The following is a 27,239-nucleotide window of genomic DNA, read 5'->3' on the forward strand; positions in this document are numbered from 1 at the left end:
TCAAAACCAAGTTTTAGGACACGTAGTACCTGTGACGTCATCTACTAACGTTTTGGTCAACTTCACTTAGTCAGTTGACGACATTTATGACGTTTTAGTCAATTTTCGAAGCAGATCACGACTCGGAAGCCTTCGTAGTGTTTTCTGATTCGCCCGCCCTCTTGTGGTGAAACTATCTCTTCAGTCGTTTTCTGCTGGTCTCTGACATGGCATGATAACTCTATATGTGACAAAAAATGAACCAGACACCTGCGAATTCAGAGAAATAAAAGTACTCCATAAAATACATATATACAAGATCTAGCACACAGCAAAACTTTTACCTCTACAGGTTTTTAAAGATTAACTTACCCTGATCAGATCTTCAGTAATTTACCTATCTATATTTGATTTATTTCGTTCTTTATACCACTTCGTTGAAATTTCTAAAAGGTACTTGTGACAGAGTGCGTAGCATACAAAATTAAAATGTAAGTTACCATGTCTCATTTGCAGCAAGTGCACTTATCAAGCGTTCGTCATGATCAGAGATGCCATAAATCAACAGGTGGTTTAATGCTGTGCACACCCAACTTGCAGTTACCACACGTTTGTAACTATTGGCAACAACACGTACATCTTGGGAAATTTGTCCTTAGATATACCGAACTACATGGTATCAGTTATTAGCAACGTCTACAGGCCGGGTATGGTGGTGAGGCACGAATCCAGGTGACTGTGACGCAAGACACATATTATAATGGATTGCTTTGGTGATCGCAACAAAGTCTGCAAGTAGGCGTGTATAGTGGACAATGCATTACAATGAAAACGAACAATATAGCTGCCTTTTATCGTGTTTGGTCATGTTTCTATGCAATAAAGTTCTTTAGTGTGTCGCAGTCTCACCTCCACAAATGAATTAAAAGCCACCGTGACCCTTCAACTTATTGAGTTGATCTCTGCGACCGTGCAAATAGTGACGTTTTTAAAAGTATAGTGCACCCAGCAACTGAATGGAAATCAGTTGCCGATTACCGTACGAGTTGTTTTGGGTGCTACAATAGTGTTTATTCAAGTCAGATAACGGGAGACCGTCCAGACATGATTATTATGTTCAACCCACTAGAGTAACGATCAGCTGGGTTGTGCTACTGTATTTGGAGTCTAGGCGATAGTTCTCGTCTGTGAATGTCTAGCTTGTCTGTTATACCGTCCCGTAGACGCCGTACGTATTCTGCTGTGATACGACCATAACAAATAAGCCGTTCGTGTCTGTGTTGTAATTTTACGAGTTACACAACGTCTTCTTGGACAAAGGTAAGTTGTGTTTACGATGTTCGTCCATGACAGTAGCTTACATTACCAACACACTAAATAGCTCAACTCAGTAGCACGACTATTTCACATACTTGAACTATTTCGAACAGATCTATCAAGTCATGTGAACAAAGATAACGACCCAATTCAATGAAATTCGTTAAAAAAAATATGACCACTTTTCACCAGTCTCGTTTGATACTATACATTTACACCGTTTGTACCATCGTAGCCCATAATATTACAAATTCAGACGCTACAAATTATTTGGAAATCACAACTCTTGAAAGATTAGACAGAAGCCGGTAGACTGTAGCTGTGCCAATCCAGGTCAACTTCACAGTCACTTGTGAGCTAATATTCTATTCTATATGGTTATATATATTACAAATGAATGTTTAACAAATAGCGTCCCCGGTGTCTGCATTGGAAGAACATTCAAAGGTACCTAATAATAATATAATGTCATTATTTTGTATTATGGCTACCCCTGAATAGAATATTAGTTTACAAGTGCCTGTGGTCAACTTACATGTCATGTTGCAACTATGCATGTCTTTTGGAAACTTTCGAGAATTCTCTAGATTTGTTTAAATGGACGAGGTGGGGGGGGGGGAGGGGTGTGCACGTAGTGGTATATGTGCAATATAATAACAAAATATACCTATATGCCATGGTATAGCAGTTAATAGTTTATCAGTTTAGCCTTCAAGAAGAATTCTATATTCCCCAACATGGTATTGTTGGTATGACACTAGGAATGCGGAAATTGTAAGTCTTCGACAGACGTACACAGAAAACCTGCACTAGATTAATGTGCTAAAAACGAGGAAGGCTTACCCAGCTATAGCTGTCTAGATAAAGTGTAACTAATATATTTCTTACTTGTCTGTCTATACATGTATAAGCTTACAGTACTTTATGACGTCTGTAGTGACTACTAATACACGACGGCGTTGACAGAAATAGCAACATTGTCCTAAATAAGCCACTGCAGTCAACAGTGTACTGACATACTTTGTGTTTGTATTGGAGGTATTGACACTATATACAGATAACAAAACGACAAATACAACAAATGTACGGAGACTTTGGCATAGTGCCATAATTAATATACCAGTCGTTGCAATTGTTCGTAAAATACTGTCGATCCATTTTGAGCATATACGTCATTTTAAACTTTACTAACTACTGTATGTATTAACAAGGGCGTGTACTGCTTCACAGAAGAACCTCTGTCGATGACTTTAAACTTATAATTATTTATCGGTTACCATGGTTATGTAGATCCCTATATAGTTTCTGGCACTTTCCTCACCAAGCATGCAACCTTATATTGAATTATGTTTACAAATTGCAATTTCTCCGATTTTTGAGTTGAAGGAACATCAGAATATGGAAAATTTTGGTACACGTGCATCTCTCTCTCTCTCTCTCTCTCTCTCTCTCTCTCTCTCTCTCTCTCTCTCTCTCTCTCTCTCTCTCTCCTCTCTCTCTCTCTCTCCTCCCCCCCTCTCTCTCTCTCTCTCTCTCTCTCTCTCTCTCTCTCTCTCTCTCTCTCTCTCTCTCTCTCTCTCTCTCTCTCTCTCTCTCTCTCTCTCTCTCTCTCTCTCTCTCTCTCCCCCTCTCCACCCCAAGGCTCTCTGTCTGTCGCTCTCACGCCCCCACTTCTTTTCAATTCTTGCAATCTGCATATAATTGTGTTCATTCTATAGACATTGTCAATGGTTGATAACCAAATACATTAAATTACTTATAGTTACCACAAATACGACTAAGAGACAGGAATTACGTTCCACCCGACCAAACCAAATCATTCATCACCGACTATAGTGTAATCGGTATAAAATACAAGACCAGAGAATTATGGGTACTTTCTATCTGTCTTCATAACATGGGCTGTGCATCATCTAAATCTGCTCGTACTGCACAGAGAAGGGATACGAATACAGTTGAAAAAGTTATTTTCGGCCGACAAGGTAAGATATTTCAAAATATATAAAGTTTCTATCAACTTTTATTGCACAATGTGTTTACAGATCACACACGAACTCTGAGTTCTAGTCATCAACTCACACTCAAACCCTTTAAAAATCTGCAACCCTTTGGAATTGTTGTGACCGATATCCGTACTGCACCAAATATTGAATTTTATCTGACAATCTTTGAAGTATTTTCACATTTCGACATCAGACAAGGTGTCTTCCTTGGGTAAAGATGTGTAGGCTGAACTATATTGTTAGTATAGGTAACACATCTTTCAAACTGTATCTGTGACCTTTGACCCACGTCGAAAATCACGTATATGGATTAAAAGTCCCGGAATATCACAATTTCATTTTGATCATTCAATTCGATACAAAATTAAGTGAAAACAAAGTCACGTGTTGTTTCCTTTATGATCTCGTCGATGTGTCGACCATTATCACTGCTTTACTTTACCATGTCACTTTAAACATTCAACATGTGTTTAGTCTAGTCCCTATACGGTGTCGTTATGATTTACACAGTGGTTAAATTAGAGACCACGTTAGCATCCAGAGTAACATATGTGTTATTTATTTTATTTTTATTTCATTTTCTTCAAGACAAATCGATTGGTTATACCAAACCACAGATCCCACTTATCATAGATCCTCGTACACATCAATATGATTCACAAACCAATCCATTCTCACTCCTTCCCAACGAATTAGAAGAACTTGAGGGTAACACATCACATCCTGTGGTAAAACGAGAAAATATCCTCGAAGGAGCCAGGAAACTCGTCAAAGAAATCAACCCGTCGGCAGATATAAACGAACGGAGTGTCATTGAAATATCAAAAACTTTGAACGAGGATGAATTTGAAGCTCGTCTTTCCAATGCTGCACGCAGAAAACGTTAGTATTTTGTACATTTTATTTTCACATTTTATAAGTCGGCAACACAATATTTACGCCCTCCCCCGCCCTACAAAGTTTATTGTAACGACTCTTACAGTAAGTTTAATTTAGACGTCGACGTTTTCGTAGTGAGATAAAATGATTCTACACATGTATATACAAACACGTACGCGTATTAACACACATGTACGCACGCAAGCACACACACACACACACAGACAGACAGACACACACACACAGACACACACATATGACATATGTTGCAAGAGATTTTTTGATATGGTAGCTAGTCTGACTTTTTTCATTTACAATTGTAGCTACCGAATGTAAGATTAAACTGACAATCAACTTATAATGACAATGCTAATTAACGTGTAATTACGTCACTTCCTTACATTTTCCAGGACCAAGGCGTCCAGTATCTCTTGAAGTGATATCTGGCTCATGCGCAGAACTCACCATAGAATGGACCGTGAACTCACGGAGAAAAAACAGACACGAAATTTACTGTACAAGTGATGGTGACGAGAAACACCTTGTCGGGAATACCGTTGAGGGCATCAATACCTACATGATAACCGGACTGAAACCAGCAACTGAGTATCAGATTGAAGTTATTGGAGTAAATTGTGAAGATGGTGTTATTCTAAGAAGTGAACCTGCCACGATGAGAACTGAAACAGGTCAGTTCATAGATCGTGGTATTTTTCATTGAAACTACAGGGAAAAGTCATTTGACGCACGTGCTCTTCATCTATTTAGGACAATATAGAATAACACTAAACCATACTAGAACCAGATGTAAAATGAAATGCCAGGGGTTGTTGTATATATATCCTTTGTTATCATCAATGTATATACTAAATCAAGATTCCAAAAAAACATTAATTATGCAAATGACTCAATAAAAATAAAAAGCTACGTCATCAAGCGATATCAGATATGTGTGCTTTGTTATCATCCATGCATGTACCAAATCACGTTTAATTTGAAGATTGCAATATTAATTACCAAAACTCATTTATTATGCAAATGACTTAGTAAGTTTAGGGGAAAAGGTTACACCCGTTACCTATATCAAACACGTACACTTTGTTATCTCTCAATAATTAGGCCAGATTATGTTAAATTCAAAAGTTTTAATTAAAGTGTTTATTTCCGAGGCGCATTTCACGTTCAAAAGTTAAGGATCCATAATTAGTTTTTTTTCTACATTTTTATTTGCTTTGTTGAAATATATGTGTTTGTTTTCCCTATAGGAGCTTATTTTCATGCCGGATTGCGTCCCAGGGAAATAACAGATAAGTCCGTATCTATCAAATGGGATCCAGCGATTGGAAAGTTTGATAACTATAGTATTGTTCATCATGGCCCAGACGGTGAGGAAATCGAAGATGCGTTTGTAGGTCCAGAAACAAGAACGTGTAAAATCGAAGGATTAAAACCCAATGTAAAATATTTGATCATTGTTAGAGTGGTTTGTTGTGATTCTCTGGTCAGTGGAGACGAAGCATCCATCGAAGTTGTAACAGGTAGGTAATTATAACTTTCGTCTGAAGATCATTTCCCGTCAATAAGATGTCATATATTATGACTTTGTTCCCTGAGCAGATAGGTGACATTTTTAATTCCTTAAATTTTAATTTCAAATGTGTATGTCTGCTGTAGAGTTTGTAAGACTTATAGTGTGTGCAAGTGCTTAGAAGTTCGCTATTAAATGATGGCTGAAGCATCTTTAAAAGCATTCGTGATTTTTCCCAATTATTAGTTAGTCACAATAGCAAAAGCTTGTACAAAAAAGAGTGATTTTCCACAATAGCGAGATCAGATATGAATCATACATAACATCACCAGTTATCAAATTCCAGTATTAAAAGTTTTAGGCTATTTGTTCCTTGAAAGACGATAAGTTAAAAAATCTTGTGGATACTATTCTGTTGCAATCATTCTTTTTTACTCTTTTGTTCCCTATACTCTTTCATTACGTACCATAGATGGTAAATACCAAGACAGAAGAGCTCTAAGGGATTATATACAAAGCGTTGTCGATACTGAAGGCATAGCGTTCAATTTGGAGATAGATCGAAAGAAACCATTATTGCAGCAGTGCAAGGACCATTATGCTGCAGTGAACAATCAGAAATTACGAAGTCGACCCGAGATTGAGTTCAAAGACAACAAAAAGACATGTGATATAGGTGGACCTCGGAGAGAATTTTTCACATTATTGATGCAGAATATTTTAACCGGATACCAAACGGACGAGGATGACGATTCTGACATCATGCTTTTACTAGAGGGCGCAGACGATCATAAAGTGTTTGTTCATGACGAAGTTTTCCTAGGTAAAGAAATCTTTGCTTTGGCGGGAAAAATGGTTCAACATTCGATTTTATGGGGAGGACCTGGATTAGTAGGACTTGCACAGTCTGTGAAAGATTATATCCGAACTGGTTCACTGTATGAAGTTGTTTTGGAAATCGAAGATGTACCCGATTTGGAAATCCGAGAAATTATACAAAGTGTAAGTTTTACAAATTGAAATTGTAAAAAGATACTTTTAAATTCATATTTCATTTTATTATTTCTGTTTAACAACTCGGTGCATCTTAGAGAGAAGACAAGGTATCACTTTTAAAAAACTTACTATTCACTTCCGGGAAATTCAACTTAACGAAAATTAGTTTCTAAGTAATCCTATAGCTACTGTAGTTCAATAATGTTGAACTTGTAACGAATCGTCACAATATATTTCATTAGTACTTTAACTGCTAGAAAGTGACATTGAATGTTACCACCACCACCACCACCACCACCACCACCACCACCACCACCACCACCACCACCACCACCACCACCACCACCACCACCACCACCATCACCACCACCACCACCACCACCACCACCACCATCACCACCACCACCACCATCACCATCACCATCACCAATAATTATTAACATAAATTTCCATCTTCTATAGGTGATTGATTGTCGTGGAACTGAGTTAAAGTCTATCGGGGAGAAACCAGAAACTGCATCAATGCTATCAGATGCTGGAATTGTTGATAGAAGTATTACAGAGTCTAACAAACAAATCTATGTTCAGGAACTATTGTTACATAACATTGTCAGAAAGAGGCAGCGTGAGATGGACCAATTCAGAAAGGGCTTTGATAGTCTTTCACTTGCTAAAGTAAGTATATTATTAAAAGGGATTACTACAGCAGGAAATAAAGTTACTTCCATAAACTATGGGTTCTGGACAGTCATTTCATGATGTCACGTACATCACCTACAATTACTTGTGATTTCAGAACAATATCATGTTGATCTTGTGCATTTATCAGGCCTATCTTTGCTATGAGCTATTGCATCATGGGAGTTTTACAAAAGCACTCAGGAGTCATGAATATTCATTGTGCAACCATGAATATATTATTTCTGCTGGCTCCCATGATGCAATGGCCCACAGCAAAGATACCAATGAGCGGTTAGTATTTCTTGCTACAAAATGAAGATAAATTTATGAAATATACTTTTTTCTCTCTTGTTTTATCTCTATAGTTTCTGATGCAAAATCCTGGTACTACAGTTATTATGTTTCCTAGACTACAAGACAGTCTCGTGACATTTCATGAGATATCTCAACTTATAAAGTATGAGAAAAGAGACTCCAAGGCCAAGAAAAATACATCACAATACTTCATGAAATATTTACAGACATGTGACAACAGAAGAAAGACAACAGGTAAAGCTGGCTTGATTTGATGCTACACTATGAAAAGGTTAACATTCTCGTTCTAAACAATATTTTCACTGCAATTTTTGTATTGTTGTGTTAGAACCAATTTCAAAGGTAATCTAAAGGTTGACATCGAAGACAAGTTTTCAGCACGGTCCTTTGGCCATATGTGCCAGATTTATAGGGCATTTAAAAGAAAATAGGTGCTAATTCCACGATCCCATATTCTGGAATGAACACTGACTGTGTATTTACAAGCGCAACATTTCTGAATAGCACTCCTAGTGGCCAAATTTTGCAATATTGTGTCATTTCGTTTTTAGCATTTGCAATTCTAGAGAAAATTCAGCTTTGTGTATAGATTATCCATACTTACTGCTAATATTAAACATGACCATTTCCATATTTGGGATGTCATATACAATGAATGCTTTTCACAATGTACACCTGTACATTCTATTACAGATGTTGCCATGGAGACTTGCATATCATTATCAAGAGTGCTGTCCTTCATAACAGGTTGTCCAATGATACCACCAAAGACATATGGCAAGATTATAGTATCTTTTCATAATCAACCGTTCCCCATAGCAAATACATGCTTTCAAGAAATCCACCTTCCTTTGGACTGTGAAAACTACACGAAGTTCCAGGAGTGTATGGATTATGCAATTTCAAACAGTGATGGCTTTGGACTGGTTTAATGTGACACAGTCTATACACATTAAGATCACTATGATCATCTCCACCGTATGGTCAAACTGGTTACTCTAGTACAACATTCCGTTTTTACCCTCGACAGTGATAGTTTTATGGTATTAGAGCGTTTATATAAACTTGATGATGTCATCACGTCCGTACTACTAATATCATAATTACAACGGTCAATTTTAGATTGTGTAAAAGTGTCTTATTCTGAGACAGATGACATGTACTAACCTGTGACATTTACAGATATAATATACACTTATTGCCTGCTATGAGGACACTAGTAGGTATCTATTATTGCCTGGCTATGAGGACACTAGTAGATATCTATTATTGCCTGGCTATGAGGACACTAGTAGATATCTATTATTGCCTGGCTATGAGGACACTAGTAGACATCTATTATTGCCTGGCTATGAGGACACTAGTAGATATCTATTATTGCCTGACTATGAGGACACTAGTAGATATCTATTATTGCCTGGCTATGAGGACACTAGTAGACATCTATTATTGCCTGGCTATGAGGACACTAGTAGTTATCTATTATTGCCTGGCTATGAGGACACTAGTAGGTATCTATTATTGCCTGGCTATGAGGACACTAGTAGATATATATTATTGCCTGGCTATGAGGACAGTAGTAGATATCTATTATTGCCTGGCTATGAGGACACTAGTAGGTATCTATTATTGCCTGGCTGTGAGGACACTAGTAGATATCTATTATTGCCTGGCTATGAGGACACTAGTAGATATCTATTATTGCCTGGCTATGAGGACACTAGTAGGTATCTATTATTGCCTGGCTATGAGGACACTAGTAGATATATATTATTGCCTGGCTATGAGGACAGTAGTAGATATCTATTATTGCCTGGCTATGAGGACACTAGTAGGTATCTATTATTGCCTGGCTATGAGGACACTAGTAGATATATATTATTGCCTGGCTATGAGGACAGTAGTAGGTATCTATTATTGCCTGGCTATGGGGACACTAGTAGATATCTATTATTGCTTGGCTATGAGGACACTAGTAGATATCTATTATTGCCTGGCTATGAGGACACTAGTAGGTATCTATTATTGTCTGGCTATGAGGACACTAGTAGATATATCTATTATTACGTGGCTATGAGGACACTAGTAGATATCTATATTACCTGGCTATGAGGGCACTAGTAGATATCTATTATTGCCTGGCTATGAGGACACTAGTAGATATCTATTATTGCCTGGCTATGAGGACACTAGTAGATATCTATTATTGCCTGGTTATGGGGACACTAGTAGGTATCTATTATTGCCTGGTTATGAGGATACTAGTAGATATCTATTATTGCCTGGCTATGAGGACACTAGTAGGTATCTATTATTGCCTGGCTATGAGGACACTAGTAGATATCTATTATTGCCTGGCTATGGGGACACTAGTAGATATCTATTATTGCCTGGTTATGAGGACACTAGTAGATATCTATTATTGCCTGGCTATGAGGACACTAGTAGGTATCTATTATTGCCTGGCTATGAGGACACTAGTAGATATCTATTATTGCCTGGCTATGAGGACACTAGTAGATATCTATTATTGCCTGGCTATGAGGACACTGGTAGATATATCTATTATTACCTGGCTATGAGGACACTAGTAGATATCTATTATTGCCTGGCTATGAGGGCACTAGTAGATATCTATTATTGCCTGGCTATGAGGACACTAGTAGATATCTATTATTGCCTGGCTATGAGGACACTAGTAGATATCTATTATTGCCTGGCTATGAGGACACTAGTAGATATCTATTATTGCCTGGCTATGAGGACACTACCGGTAGTAGACATCTATTACCACAAGGGATGATATGCAGCAACTCTTTTCTGAGATAGATGACATGTATTAACATGTGACATTTACAGAAATATTTTACATTTATTGCCCTGCTATGAGGTCAATAATAGCTGTCTATTACCACCAGAGCTGTTATGTAGTAACTATCCCCCCCCCCCCCCACCGAGGATGAAATCCAAGGGAATTACATTTGTAATTGCTACATAACAGCATGAGGGGTAATACGATGTCGACTAGTGCCCAAATTAGGCAAGGCAATAAGTGTTTTATAACACAGTACATTCTCAGGCACATATTTTTTCTATAGTGAAAGGAAATCCCTGTAAGACTCCGGTGCTCTATGAATATTGCCCTAGGGAATATAGAACATGAATAGTGACCCTCGTATGCAAATTGAGGTCACTATGGGTCAACAGTCCATACCATGTAGTAAAAGCTAAGCTAACCACTGAAGACTATATGAACACTATGGGTTATAAACAGTATTACTGACCAGTTATCAATAGAGGGCAGAGTTCTCCACATACTTCAGACTGATTATATTAAAGATTGTACACATCTTAATTGGGATATGATCAATGAGAATTGTGCAGTAGATTTTCTTTGTGTGCATGCATGTGTGTGTGTGTGTGTGTGTGTGTGTGTGTGTGTGTGTGTGTGTGTGTGTGTGTCTGTGTGTGTGTGTCTGTGTCTGTGTGTGTCTGTGTGTGTGTGTGTGTGCATGCGTACATACATGTGGGTGTGTGATTGATGGGTGTAGGATACTCCTCATAACTGCTTTTGCTACTCAGTCAGAAACTTGTGAATATTATTTACACTTATAATCTCAAATTTTTGCCAAAATGTTATCATCACATGATATCGGTACACACAATAGTAGACCTCTGATGACAAAATCTTGTCATCACATGACATCAGTACATTGATGTGACAAAAGGTTACTGAAACTTTGAAATCATTCTCAGTAATTTTCGGACTCTAAGAGTAGTAGTATTTTCATGTTTTATATGAACTAACCGTACAAAATCATTCACTTGCACAATTAACACTGATCCCATGACAGATGGCCCTCACTGGACTTCCTTGGAGATAAGAGTTTATATACTTAAAGAACTGTCCAGTATAAATAAAGATTATTATTATTATCATTATCTGGTTTCTGTACTCTGGTTTGACACTGACAATGAATAGAACAACATCAAACATTCACAATACGCCACTACATTGTGAGTTTATTATACTGATATCTTTAACATCACAACATAAAGACTAAGAAACAGTCTGTCCATTTTGTTTGAAATTTTGGAGTTTTACGTCAATTCAGTTTTTTTAGACTGCCCTCAATAACAATCATGCTGTGTTCATCAGTAAAAGTGTTGTTATCTATCAAGTAAAATTACAACTTTAACTTGTAAAATGATCAACTTTGATTGTAAATGTATATTTTACATTTAGACTTCTGGTGAATGCTGCCTCTTTTAGCTGTAATACCAATATGACCCAAAAAATGAAATTCCCACTTTTTTCTTTGGTTATACATGTACAACAACTTACATAATGACTTGTAGCAAAGTTCCAACAGCGATAAATTTTGTATGTGTTACATTTTACTCTATGACTGTCAAAACACAAACATTGGAATTTCTCAAAGTCAGTGCTATACTTATTTACCGTAAGAACACAAAGTAACTGACAGACATACTTGGATATAGAAGCATTTCAAAGCACTTCAAAAGGGAACTTGTATTCCAGACTGAGAAAGGACTATGGGATTATCTGTAGCTATCATAATACCTCACCGTGAGCTATCATTGATAGAATAAACCTCCTACAATGGTCAGGGTAACCATGACTACATTATTTACGGTTACCAACAATTTAACGTAATTGTTTACAATACCAATTGATTAATATTTGTCATCATATTTCCCATGATGCAACATTCAGGATATTCAAGATGGCGGGTTTACAAGTTGCCAGTGGTTGTAACTTGCTTGTTGATACTTTTCATCCAATTTAGCAGGCTGAAAATTATGTGAAACTTGTAAGTTGCAAAATGTTCAATCATTCTAATTAGCTAAATTCATTATTCAGACATTGTTGATGTGTACACTGTGTACACTGGCTAAATATCCATGTGTAAACAATCAGTAATTGGGTACTTGTTTGTCAACAAACAATAACATAGTGAGATTTCAATATTGTTTTAATTACAAGCAATTTATATAAAGACGTCCAAAAACAAGAACAAGCTTTCAATCTATCCAGGTTGGCGATTATCTTCAGAATGACCTCAGCTGACCTCAAAAAGCTTGTTGAGATAAAATATATGCAGAGGTGATAGATAGCTGACTTTTAATCAGTCCAGAACATTTGTACCACAGTTGGCAAGTAATCAGTCTAACAACACTAAATGCTACTCAGCTACAAGGTGGGAGTTACTCCATATAATAAGCCTATGGTACAACCCATAACACCAAAGTAAAGTGTTTTCTGTATGTACCACAATTGTTTATAGCATCCATATCAAGTGTAAAAGTATACTGTTTCATTTACTATTACAACCCATAACACCAAAGTAAAGTGTTTTCTGTATGTACCACAATCATTTATAGCATCCATATCAAGTGTAAAAGTATACTGTTTCATTTACTATTACAATCCATAACACCAAAGTAAAGTGTTTTCTGTATGTACCACAATCATTTATAGCATCCATATCAAGTGTAAAAGTACACTGTTTCATTTACTATTACAACCCATAACACTAAAGTAATGTGTTTTCTGTATGTACCACAATCATTTATAGCATCCATATCAAGTGTAAAGTATACTGTTTCATTTGCTAATTGACCACATTAGAAAGACCACATGCTAGGCTTGTGAATAAACCAACTGAAAAAGTATACTTTTACACTTGATATGAATGCTATAAACGAGTGTAGCACTTACAGAGAGTGCTTTACTTCAGTGTTACCCGTTGTAGATGTTAAGTATTTACTGCTCAGTTTCATAACTATTTTTATTCACAAAGAAACAACTCAGTTGATTTTTTTGTCTGGTTTCATACTGAATGATTCTAGTCTGTCATCGTCAGGTAAAACACTATTCAATCTATCCATCAATGGAACAAGTTGATCAACGTTCATTTGAACTCGTTTTAACACCGCTGACATTTCTTCTATTTTCTGAATATGTTCAGCATACTTGGCAAATTTCTTCTGTCGTTCTGTCATACTGGCCATGATTGTATTAATAGACTGGTCCACCTGCAACAAGGGGAGAACAAAATGTATAAATGTATAATATTAAATTTTTTTTTAGGCTGAACCCCCTACAACTGAACAGTATTAGTTGTATAGGAGATTAGACTGTAAGATACATCGTGCTGTTCCGCCCTCACCAGCCTCCTCGATGTGTGAGGGCGCCCCATCATGGCATACCTTACAGACTAATAGGAGATGAATTGGACTAGGTGTTGCTAGTTTCCATTCTCCCTTTACCCACTTAACCAAAGAATGTCAAATATTTCTTCTTTTTCAATGATGTAACAAATGGGTGATAAATAAATAAATAAATAATAATATATGTTTTGTTAGGTACAATAACTTACTCGTAATATCGTACACTGTGAAAAGTATTGCATTACATGTGGGTAAACATATTTTTGTAGCTGTATACATGGTAAGTAAAATCAAATTTATCTTTGAGTCTGCACCCAAAAATTGGCCCAATGAATGGTGATCACAATTTTTATCTGTTTGTGTACTGTTTGTGGATGATATTGACCACTGGTTAGCATGTACAATGTCTCAGTATTGGTATTTTAACAATGTTTACCTTTTAATCCTATGGGCCTAGAGGGTACACCAAATTGACCTAGAGGGTACCCTTGTTAATGAATCTATTCAATGTTTACCTCTTTAATCCTATTGGCCTAGAGGGTACATTAAATTGACCTAGAGGGTACCCTTGTTAATGAATCTATTCAATGTTTACCTCTTTAATCCTATTGGCCTAGAGGGTACACCAAATTGACCTAGAGGGTACCCTTGTTAATGAATCTATTCAATGTTTACCTCTTTAATCCTATTGGCCTAGAGCCTAGAGGGTAGTTCAAATTGGCCGAGAGGGTACCCTGTTAATGAATCTATTCAATGTTTACCTCTTTAATCCTATTGGCCTAGAGGGTACATCAAATTGGCCTAGAGGGTACCCTTGTTAATGAATCTATTCAATGTTTACCTCTTTAATCCTATTGGTCTAGAGGGTACATCAAATTGGCCTAGAGGGTACCCTGTTAATGAATCTATTCAATGTTTACCTCTTTGATCCCATTGGCCTAGAGGGTACATCAAATTGGCCTAGAGGGTACCCTGTTAATGAATCTATTCAATGTTTACCTCTTTAATCCTATTGGCTAGTGTATTCTGGTCAAATGACACAGCTTCAGCACACTGTTTTAAATGTTCCTGGTATCTCACACAAAGCATCAGAGCCTGCTTGGAATCAATTTTATCCAGAACATTGGGATCTTCCATGTTGGGAATATTCAGAGCACCTCTCATGATTGGAAGGAAAGTTGGTATATCATGCATCTTAGAGAGTTCTGGATCCGGTGAGTCTGTATTCCGTTGTGCTGTTCTTACAACTACTATATTTTCTACTTTAGCAGACTGTTTTGATGGAGAGTTGTTACTAGATGTACTGACAGGATGTTGTACTTTCTCTCCTGATTTAGGTGAATCTGTGTGTTAAAAAAAAAAAATTGGTCCAAAAGATGTACCAGTATACTCTACATTGAATCATACACAGCTAAAATTAATGCGGTCTGAAACAGGGTTTTGGCAGGCCTGGTACAGGTATGCCCAACATGACATATGGGTTCAGACCTGTGGCAGGCCTGATGGATCAGGGCTGTGGCAAGCATGATCTGACAGGCCTATGGCAGGCCTGTCTCACCAGGTTTGTGGCAGCTAGCTAGACCTGTTCCATCAGGCCTGATCAGTCAGACCTGTGACAAACATGTCTTGTCAGGCCTGTGGCAGGTACGCTGCAAACATATGACAACTCAATCCTGTGTAGACCAGACCCTACATGAATAAGACCTGTTTCTGCTGACATTGCTTTGAATTAGCCTCTGCAATAATCCCCTTTATCTCATGATCACCATGATCACCATCAATCATCATTCCCCCCCCCGCCATTATTCTCCTTCTCATCATCATCATCATCATCATCATCATCATCATCATCATCATCATCATCATCATCATCACCACCATCATCATCATCAGCTTTCTCCTCCTTCTCGACCTTTCCCACCATCACCATCGTTACAATATAATCAACTCCCCCACACACTGAATAACACTTCAGTAACTGATGTGAAATGTGTTATGTGTAGATGACAGTGAAATAAAAGACATCAATATTACTGACCTTTTGCACCATGTTGGGGTGAATCTCTGCTGACAGAAAATGACGTATACGGCACATCTTGCTGGTCATCTGTTTTCTCCTGTTGAGTCTGTTGACCACTTTCTGTGCTTTGCTCTACGCCCATGTCAGGAACTAAATATTATAGCTAATACCGGACAATACCTCAATCTACGTCTATCTGTGGAAATTACAGAATCCTGAACGCCTTGAAGAAATATCCACGCTGTAGGAATCACAGATGGTTGATACGAGTAATCTTTAATTCCTTCTTCCTTCAATACATTCAAATTTCAATACAATGTTCGCAGATTCTCGATGTCCTGGATTGAACCTTGACCTCACTCTTAGACCCTCTAAGCTTACAGTTTTTCTTCATGATGAAACGTGATAATTTTTTTGATCTTCACCGTTGCTTTTACGTAAGGTTTTACTAGTAAACTGTTTGAATAATCTTTAATTCGCATTAACAGTAATATTTTTATGTAATCGAATATGCGGGACGTTAGTTTACAGATTTACTTTGAAACGACCCCCTAAGTTGAAAAGCATTGTTGACAAAATGGTAGCGCGCGGAGTGTAGACAACCACCGATCTGATATTTTTTCCAGAGAGCTGTAAACCTGCAAGTATTTTAGCTGTTTAACAGCATATAGAGTGGTATGCTGACTCATATGAAGGACTTCTGTGAGCAGTATCAACTTTGAAATCTGTAAGTATCCATACGGCGAAATAATGATCCATGAATCTAGTGTTGATCTAGTCGTGCTTGCATACGGCGTCATTCGGGACTCGATTCTGACAAATAACCGGTGCTGAGGGTCATGTCAGTAATCTAGACCCGTGCACCGTCTGCAAGCAGGAGTAGAGTTGATCATGGATCTATTATTGACATATATTACTATTATTATTATTTCTTTAATTCAGGCCACCAAGATCTGGACATAGAGGCCTAGAGGCCTGCGCCCAGTATACAACCTAAGTAAATTAACCTAAGTAAGTAAGATGTCCCATAAAAATTATAAAAAACATACAAACACAAAGAAAAAGGCAGACATAATTGACAGACAAGTAAGAAATTGTAGCGTTAGTTTTGATTTTGAAGTGGGTTTTGCTTGCAGACGGACTAATTCTGGACTCGATTCTCAAAGGTCATCCGTGTGGAAGAAGTGCTTTTGGATCGCTCCGTCTCGAACAATTTTAAACCGCAGTTATCTACCAATATTAACCACCGAAGATTTTATACTGCAGTATAGTTTTTATCCACATCGAACGCTTTCCTGTATTGGACTGTTTAACTTGTTCCTTAGTGGATTCCGTCGATTTACTCGCATGGTGGTTTAGTACATTATACAGTTTTATATCTCAAGCTTCCAAGAATCAAGATATTATACCATCCCCACAAACAGAAGTATTTGTTTTTATCGACGTGAAATCTTTCCTGTACATCGTTTTTAACGTTTAACCTGCTCCTAACTGGACTTCGTCGATTTATTTGTCTCGTACCTTGTGACACGTACAATACTGTATTTTTACATCTCAAGTTTTCAAGAGTCAAGTTATCCCGTCGCTACAAACACAGGCTCCTCTATCATGGTCAAGCTAAAGCTAACACTCGCCTTCATGGCTCTTATGTACCAACTGATGGTGTTTTCTACAGTCAAAGTAAAACCAGTAATATCATACTCTTCGAAGTCTACTGACATCAATAACTGGGCATGTAGCTCCGATTCTTACTCAGCAGCATTATTCAACTATTGTATCAAAGACAATCCGGTGAGTATGTTCCATCATGGATCTATTATTGAGTCTATTCATTGCGAACTATAACTTTGCTATTAAGTCAATCAACAGTTCCATCTCATTTAGTATATTACTCCTTTATCTGGTGATGTCAACATCAATCAAGGTCCGTATAAAGCTAGATATCCACGTGGTGTCTGCAGTAAGGCAGTAAAGTGGAAACAACAACCTACTGAATGTGAAAATTGTGAATGTTGGTACCACAAGGTGTGTATTAACATGGGTGATGACGTCTTCAAAGCTCTACAAAGTCACAAATCATATCATTTATGTATGGATATGTGATACCTTTGGTCTGCCTAATTTCACATCATCCATTGTTAACAATTCAAGTTTTCTTGACTTATCCAAGTCTTGTGAGTCACTGACTGTATCTATAAATTCAACTTTGAATGTCAATGATCTGGAAGATATTAAAGCATACATCCGACATCTACACCAAAGACAAATTGAGCTCAGAATAACAAGAGTAAAGCAAAGCAGAAACTTGAGGCAAAACCTATCAAGGTTTTGAATGATAACTGTCAGAGTGCAAGAGTAAAGTTACATCGGTTCCAAGTTCTCATAGAGACTGTAGAACCAGATGTCGTAACTGGCACTGAGTCTTGGCTGAATATCTCAATCACAACTGGAGAAATTTTCCCAACAAACTATCAGGTTTTTAGAAAAGACAAAGGAAATGGTGACACTCATGGAGGGGTATTCATTGCAGTGAAAGATAATCTGATAGCCAGTGAGGTAACAGATCTGACAACTGACTGTGAGTGTATTTGGGCCAGTAACACCATTATACGTGGGTGCCTTCTACCGTCCTTCTACAACAGGTACAGATTACATTAAAAATCTTGACATTGCCTCGAGTAACATCCTGGCTAATGCATCTGTCTGGTTGTCTGGTGACTTCAATCTACCTAATGTTGACTGGGAAGCTTTCCGTTTCAATGCAGGTGTGTCTTATGCTGCTGGACCTAGTAAAACAATGATTGACATCACGCTTGATCACAACTTATACCAACAAGTGAAGGAGCCTACCAGATCAAATAACATCTTGGAGTCGGACTTGTGTTTCACAAATTGCCCATCACACGTCATCAGTATGGAAGTCATTCCAGGAATTAGTGACCATGAAGTGGTCACCGCTACTATATCACTCAAACCGAAACTAGTACGGGCAATCAAGCATAAGATCTATCTCTAGTATAAGAAAACCAACTACACAGAAATACAAACTATGCTACAACACTTTGATAGCAAGCTCTCACCTGAATACACAGAGGCAGCGGACGTCGATATCTTAGTCTCGGAATTTGACCAGCTAATACAGAACGCCATGAACCAGCATGTCCCCTCAAAAACATCATCCTCTAGGTGGAAACTACCATGGATTACAGATTCATAAGAAGAGACATATGCAAAAAGAAGCGTCTATACAAAATAAGCAAGGAAACAGGCAACCCTGTCAGCCTGTGATGCTTTCAAAAAACATCATAGAAACACAGACCGTAAGATCAGAAAAGCTAAACAGGAATATGTACATGACGTCATTGGCGGAAGTCTTCAAACTAACAACACAAAACCTTCTGGAACTTTATTAAATCAAGCAGACATGTAATGGAAGTGTTTAGAGTGTCTGATACAGATACAGATACAGATACAGATACAGATACAGATACAGATACAGATACAGATACAGATACAGACATAGTCAGTATCACGTCCCGTACACCGTTGCATGCAGGACTATACACATGCAACCTTCTGACTCCATGCATCCATTCATCCGTCCAATGTAGGCAAATAAATCCATGATCTCTATATTTATTGATTTCATATCACAGGGAAAAGGACAAATCAATTTTGTTTTAAGTATTGATAACAGATAGGAAATAGGAATAAAACAGTGAGAGGAAACAATATTATTTAAAACTTTATTTGAAATATACAGAAAATAATATTAGAAATCTGGAAAATCGCAAGGACAAAATTGATTATATGTCCTTTTCCCTGTGGTCATATCTAGTCCTGCTTGCAGACTGAGTAAGTCGGTAACTATCAAGAGAACTCGGCCAGTAATGCAAACGAATATATCGTGTAATTGTCATAAACATAAAGAAGCAAAGTTTTGAAGGCAAGATATGTAATTAAATAATTTGTTGTTTCTTTTATGTTGCAATTTGATGGTATCAGAATTGTATGTACACTCGGAGATCGGAACGTTAAGTTGATAGATAGCAATATGTTGACAGAGACACAGACACAGATCAAGAATGGTGTGTGTGTGATCTTTGGAAAGAGAGTTCACCAAACATGACATTTAATAATAATGAAATCTGGTTGAATTTTCATCAGAATTGTTTTTGTTAATATCATTCAGAAAACTATGAGTGACAAGAAACGGAGAAACCGAGTCCAGGGTTCCTGGGCTGCACCAACCAGTAAAGCAGGTATCCAGATTAAGAGAGAATCACCAAAGGCTAAACCATTTAGTTCACCAGCTGCAAGTCAAAGTTGGACAGCTGGTGCAGAAACAGAACATAAATTTACATATGTTGAGACCGGGCAAATAAAACAGGAACGACCACCAGATATTCATATCCAGTAAGTTGGTTATTTTTTACCCTCCCACAAGAAGAGTTTTTGTGGTTATGGTTTCTGTCTGTCTGTCTGTCTGTCTGTCCGTCTATCCGTCCGTCCGTCCGTCCGTCTGTCTGTCTGTCTTATGGTTATGGTTTCTGTCTGTTTGTCTGTCTGTCTGCTTGTTTGTCTGTGTCTATCTGCCTATGTGTCTTTGTCTGTCTCTCTGTCTCTGTGTGTGTTTGTCTGTCTGTCTGTCTGTCTGTCTGTCTGTCTGTCTATCTGTATGTCTGTCTGTCTATCTGGCTGTCTATCTAGTATATGTGTCATCATTTTCTCAGAAATGGCTGGCTCAATCAACACAATTTAGTACACACATTCTTTGGGGTGACTACTAGAACTGATCAGTATTTTGGTGAGATTTATGCAAGATAAACACATGTAGCATATTGATAAAAAGATACTGTGCAATCACAATTCACATGCTTTTGTATACAATGAACATTGATGCCCTCTTGCATGTAATAATGTTTATTGGTATTGCACTGTAGTGAAAATACCACTAGTATGTGTATGCTTTGCTGTAATTAATCTCTAGTACATATATGTAATAATTACTTTGGGAAAATACCACTAGTATGTGCATGCTTCGCTGCAAGTAATCTCCAGTACATATATATAATAATTACTTTGGGAAAATACCACTAGTATGTGTGTGCTTCGCTGCAAGTAATCTCTGGTACATATATGTAATAATTACTTTGGGAAAATACCACTAGTATGTGCATGCTTCGCTGCAAGTAATCTCTGGTACATATATATAATAATTACTTTGGGAAAATACCACTAGTATGTGTGTGCTTCGCTGTAATTAATCTCTAGTACATATATGTAATAATTACTTTGGGAAAATACCACTAGTATGTGTATGCTTCGCTGTAATTAATCTCTAGTACATATATGTAATAATTACTTTGGGAAAATACCACTAGTATGTGTATGCTTCGCTGTAATTAATCTCTAGTACATATATATAATAATTACTTTGGGAAAATACCACTACTATGTGTGTGCATGCTGCACTGCAAGTAATCTCTGGTACATATGTATAATAATTACTTTGGGAAAATACCACTACTATGTGTGTGCATGCTGCACTGCAAGTAATCTCTGGTACATATATATAATAATTACTTTGGGAAAATACCACTACTATGTGTGTGCATGCTGCACTGCAAGTAATCTCTGGTACATATATGTAATAATTACTTTGGGAAAATACCACTAGTATGTGTGTGCTGCACTGCAAGTAATCTCTGGTACATATATGTAATAATTACTTTGGGAAAATACCACTACTATGTGCATGCCGCACTGCAAGTAATCTCTGGTACATATATAATAATTACTTTGGGTATATACCACTACTATGTGCATGCTGCACTGCAAGTAATCTCTGGTACATATATATATATTATAATAATTACTTTGGGAAAATACCACTAGTATGTGTGTGCTGCACTGCAAGTAATCTCTGGTACATATATAATAATTACTTTGGGAAAATACCACTACTATGTGCATGCTGCACTGCAAGTAATCTCTGGTACATATATATATATTATAATAATTACTTTGGGAAAATACCACTAGTATGCGCATGCTTCACTGTAATTAATCTCTGGTACATATATATAATAATTGCTTTGGGTATATACCACTAGTATGTGCATGCTTCGCTGTAATTAATCTCTGGTACATATATATAATAATTACTTTGGGAAAATACCACTAGTATGTGCATGCATCGCTGCAAGTAATCTCTGGTACATATATAATAATTACTTTGATATGTTTTATTCAGGGAAAAACAAGAAGATTACGTCTTAAGTGAAGAACCATCAGGTTTATCAAGGTAAGCACAAATAGAGATGATTACTTATTTACTTGTGACTATTTTCACCATTTCTTTCAGTACTTCTGTTCATACCTAAACCATCACTAGGTGCAACTGGGACATTTATTTCATTAAATAACCAAAGATAAATTCACTAAACTTTGGTCAGTTACTTAAAAAAGACATCGTGTCTGTTAATTAGTAGTCGATATTATCTATAGGTGGTGTAGTGGAAAGTTTAAATCTTGAGTGAATGCTTGGTTTTGAATGTCACCAACTGTACTGGTTGTTACTCAAATATCATTTTCAATCTGACAATTGCAATATATTCACTGAAAATTGTTAAAATACCAATTGTTAGACAGTGTACATGTTAACCACTGGTTGATATTATCCATAGGTATTTCAGAAACAGGTTGAAAATGTGATTGCCATTTAGGGTGCTAATTTTGGGTAGAGGTTGCCATGTGAATGCTTTAATCCTATGCACTTATAGTGGCTGCAATGGACTGTATGTTCCCCAGGGAGTTGAGGCAATAAAGGGAAACAGTGCTGCTATAGGTCTGTGCCAGGGGTAATAATTGTAAAATGTTTTGAGCGCAAAGTGGGAAAGTGCTATATAAAAACCAACATTATTATTATTATTATTATTATTATTATTATTATTATTATTATTATCTTGCAAGGCTTATAAGTGTATGAAACCAACATATTTTCCATCATTTAAAATCCAAGCCTAGTGAATTCACAAGGTATACTTTCCCATTAATCAAAAACTTTATTCCTTTTCAGAATAAGATACTATCCAGACTTTCTCAAAGATGAAGATCTTGATGAAATGTATGATATTCTAGAGAATACGTTACCATGGAAACGACGAAGTGATGTCAAGCATGGTATGATAATGTTGTGACTATGTTGTCTTTGAAATTCTGTATTTTAGTCATAAAATGCAGAAATAAACTGTTTTAGGTTATTCTGTCACCGTAATCATAAAAACTCAAACCCATTTTCAGTTAAAATCAAGAAAAAAAATGAGATGATGGATCCTCAAATTTGTTTAATTTCAAAGCGGCCAGAAGCAAAGTTACATATTATATTGTACCATATCATCTATACAGTTACAAAAAATATGTTTACTCACAGGTGATTAAGTGTTATTTAGGGTAAATTATTTTATCGAACAAAACATTTTTAAAAAAATGTTGCTCTTGCAGCTCGTTCAGTTTTAAATAACACAACAAACTGTTGACAGCTGTACCCTAATATAAACCACAAGTTATATGATCGTTAATGGTTTTTTTTTCGGTGTCTTTTTTAAACAGGTGTACCCTATGAACAACCCAGAATGACTGCATGGTATGGAGATCTGCCCTATTCCTATTCAGGAGTCATTTTACAACCAAATCCTCAGGTAGGAATTGTCCAAGTTCTGTCGTCATGACTACAGAGTAGTTTTGAGGCACTGAATGTACTCGACGTATAATAAGTAGTTTAATATTCAGTACATTAGGCCACCGACTTCTTTGTACAAAATGAAAATAAATATAAAAATAAATGTCAATATACAGAAAACAACCGGAATAGAGCATTATACGTGAAATAAATATCATATCACAGAGGCTGTACTAAATGTATCAGATGATAGTAAACATAACATGAACACCACAGTGTGGGAAAGCACTGTATAAAAAACAAACTTTATTAGTATTATTATAGACACCGTTAAGTTGTTTGATAAATAAAAAATAAAAAATAAACACATTTGTCATCCTTATGTCCACTTTAATATTTTATTTCTGCTCTTTTCTGTTTTTTTCTTTTTTCTAGTGGACTCCATTACTTCAATATCTTAAAGACCTATTAAGAGAGAAAACTTTGTTGGACTTTAATTCAATGCTGGCCAACCTTTACCGTGATGAACATGACAGCGTTGATTGGCATTGTGACAATGAAAAATCACTGGGTGATAAACCACTTATTGCATCACTGACGTTTGGAGAAGTAAGGAATTTCCTACTAAGGAAGAAACCACCTCCAGTAAGAACCTGACATTTGTTTTATTTTTAATGTACCTTACAAGTGATGATATTACATGTATTAGCTTACCGTCAGTTCATATGGGATTATGACTATCGTCTTTGCAGCCACTTCTAGTGACAAGTGACAAGGCCCCTTAGGTCACTTGTATTTTCCATGGCTGAATGAAGAAAAATATTGGGGAATAATATCTAAATGTACTACTGTGTAACTTTTGTGCTATTAACGTTAGTGCTATGTCAGTTAGTGTGTAAGGTATGCCATGACAGGGCGCCCTCACACAGAGACCGTACCAGTGTAAGGTATGCCGTGACAGGGCGCCCTCACACAGAGACCGTACCAGTGTAAGGTATGCCATGACAGGGCACCCTCACACAGAGACCGTACCAGTGTAAGGTATGCTATGACAGGGCGCCCTCACACAGAAACCGTACCAGTGTAAAGTATGCTGTGACAGGGCACCCTCACACAGAGACCGTACCAGTGTAAGGTATGCCATGACAGGGCGCCCTCATGCAGAGACCGTACCAGTGTAAGGTATGCCATGACAGGGCGCCCTCACACAGAGACCGTACCAGTGTAAGGTATGCCATGACAGGGCGCCCTCACACAGAAACCGTACCAGTGTAAAGTATGCTGTGACAGGGCACCCTCACACAGAGACCGTACCAGTGTAAGGTATGCCATGACAGGGCGCCCTCACAAAGTCTATACATCAGTATACCTAGTTTATTTTAGTGGTTCTGTCTCTTCAGTTACTTAGTGTAGTACACGTACATATGATGTACCAGCTGTGGAGTTATGCAGTGGAGTACACTATTGTACTGCTTATGGTGGACTGCTGACAGTAACTATCACTGACAGTACACTGACATGTATACCATGATGCAACACTGAAAAGTCTACACTACATACCAGCAACCAGAGTCAGTGGTATGTTAGAGGTGTTCTACCCTAGTGTACTACTAGTGGAGAAGGCAATGTAACGCTTATGTACCTCCACAACTAAGTTACACGGGGAATTTGCGCAATTGCATGTGCACCTCCCACTGCCTCACCATCTATCCTCACACCGTGTAGCCTCCCACTGCCTCCCCACCTATCCCCAAGGCTTGTACCCTAATTGTTTTATCATTACCTTTGTATGTTATGTTATGTTATGTTATGTTATGTTATGTTATGTTATGTTATGTTATGTTATGTTATGTTGTTATGTTATGTTATGTTATGTTATGCTATGTTATGTTATGTTATGTTATGTTATGTTATGTTATGCTACGTTATGTTTGCAGGAGGAAGACTATTCAACTCAGCAACATGTCAAAATACCACTAGTACCTGGCAGTCTATTAATTATGGAGGGTGCAACACAGGATGATTGGCAGGTTGGTTTACATTCATTCTAGTCAGGTGACCTTTATAGTATGGTTTACATTCATTCTAGTCAGGTGACCTTTATAGTATGGTTTACATTCATTCTAGTCAGGTGACCTTTATAGTATGGTTTACATTCATTCTAGTCAGGTGACCTTTATAGTATGGTTTACATTCATTCTAGTCAGGTGACCTTTATAGTATGGTTTACATTCATTCTAGTCAGGTGACCTTTATAGTATGGTTTACATTCATTCTAGTCAGGTGACCTTTATAGTATGGTTTACATTCATTCTAGTCAGGTGACCTTTATAGTATGGTTTACATTCATTCTAGTCAGGTGACCTTTATAGTATTGTTTACATTCATTCTAGTCAGGTGACCTTTATAGTATGGTTTACATTCATTCTAGTCAGGTGACCTTTATAGTATGGTTTACATTCATTCTAGTCAGGTGACCTTTATAGTAAGGTTTACATTCATTCTAGTCAGGTGACCTTTATAGTATGGTTTACATTCATTCTAGTCAGGTGACTTTTATAGTATGGTTTACATTCATTCTAGTCAGGTGACTTGTATAGTATGGTTTACATTCATTCTAGTCAGGTGACTTTTATAGTAAGGTTTACATTCATTCTAGTCAGGTGACCTTTATAGTATGGTTTACATTCATTCTAGTCAGGTGACTTGTATAGTATGGTTTACATTCATTCTAGTCAGGTGACTTTTATAGTATGGTTTACATTCATTCTGACCTTTATAGTATGGTTTACATTCATTCTAGTCAGGTGACCTTTATAGTATGGTTTACATTCATTCTAGTCAGGTGACCTTTATAGTATGGTTTACATTCATTCTATAGTCAGGTGACCTTTATAGTATGGTTTACATTCATTCTAGTCAGGTGACCTTTATAGTATGGTTTACATTCATTCTATAGTCAGGTGACCTTTATAGTATGGTTTACATTCATTCTAGTCAGGTGACCTTTATAGTATGGTTTACATTCATTCTAGTCAGGTGACCTTTATAGTATGGTTTACATTCATTCTAGTCAGGTGACCTTTATAGTATGGTTTACATTCATTCTAGTCAGGTGACCTTTATAGTATGGTTTACATTCATTCTAGTCAGGTGACCTTTATAGTATGGTTTACATTCATTCTAGTCAGGTGACCTTTATAGTATGGTTTACATTCATTCTAGTCAGGTGACCTTTATAGTATTGCTTACATTCATTCTAGTCAGGTGACCTTTATAGTATGGTTTACAGGTCATCCTAAAGTCAGGTCCTGCTGCTGTACACCATTGGATCACAAAACCCAAAACTGGACCATAAAGATTATTACCATATTACTATATATAAGATGATACCTTTTTAAGAAAATGACATAACTTAGTGTTAATACTTGTTTTGATGTAACTTTATTTGACAGCATAGTATACCAAAGGAATATCACAGTCGGGGTTCAAGGATAAATCTCACATTCAGGACAATATATCCCGAATAAAAAGACAGTGGAATATATGACAGCTGTGGTCTCCATGGATAAATATTGTGTTCCTGATGATATACAGTCATATATGAGAGAGAGAGAGAGAGAGAGAGAGAGAGAGAGAGAG

At 37.0% G+C, this 27,239-nt stretch overlaps 3 protein-coding genes across 3 annotated transcripts; 2 read left to right on the forward strand and 1 right to left on the reverse strand.

Moving 5' to 3' along the window:
* Positions 1–1,005: 1,005 nt before the first annotated feature.
* LOC144452765 (uncharacterized) lies at positions 1,006–8,630 on the forward strand. The gene is made up of 9 exons (XM_078143916.1): positions 1,006–1,299; positions 3,059–3,278; positions 3,888–4,181; positions 4,589–4,867; positions 5,444–5,716; positions 6,179–6,708; positions 7,165–7,377; positions 7,749–7,932; positions 8,392–8,630. The coding sequence occupies exons 2-9, from the start codon at positions 3,194–3,196 to the stop codon at positions 8,628–8,630; spliced, it is 2,097 nt and encodes a 698-aa protein (XP_078000042.1). The 5' UTR covers positions 1,006–1,299; positions 3,059–3,193.
* A 4,643-nt stretch (positions 8,631–13,273) lies between these two features.
* On the reverse strand, positions 13,274–16,173 carry LOC144453009 (BLOC-1-related complex subunit 5-like). Its single transcript, XM_078144266.1, has 3 exons — positions 15,932–16,173; positions 14,893–15,236; positions 13,274–13,758 (listed from the first exon to the last, which is right to left on the reverse strand). Exons 1-3 carry the CDS (start codon positions 16,053–16,055, stop codon positions 13,531–13,533), a joined length of 696 nt encoding a protein of 231 aa, XP_078000392.1. The 5' UTR covers positions 16,056–16,173; the 3' UTR covers positions 13,274–13,530.
* Positions 16,174–16,488: 315 nt separating this feature from the next.
* Positions 16,489–27,204, forward strand: LOC144453013 (alpha-ketoglutarate-dependent dioxygenase alkB homolog 3-like). Its single transcript, XM_078144276.1, has 8 exons — positions 16,489–16,640; positions 20,106–20,329; positions 22,170–22,220; positions 22,995–23,098; positions 23,528–23,616; positions 24,033–24,242; positions 25,535–25,627; positions 27,053–27,204. The coding sequence occupies exons 2-8, from the start codon at positions 20,112–20,114 to the stop codon at positions 27,125–27,127; spliced, it is 840 nt and encodes a 279-aa protein (XP_078000402.1). The 5' UTR covers positions 16,489–16,640; positions 20,106–20,111; the 3' UTR covers positions 27,128–27,204.
* The last annotated feature ends 35 nt before the right edge of the window (positions 27,205–27,239 follow it).

Source organism: Glandiceps talaboti, chromosome 23 (assembly GCF_964340395.1).
Source record: "Glandiceps talaboti chromosome 23, keGlaTala1.1, whole genome shotgun sequence".
Lineage (NCBI taxonomy): Eukaryota > Metazoa > Hemichordata > Enteropneusta > Spengelidae > Glandiceps > Glandiceps talaboti.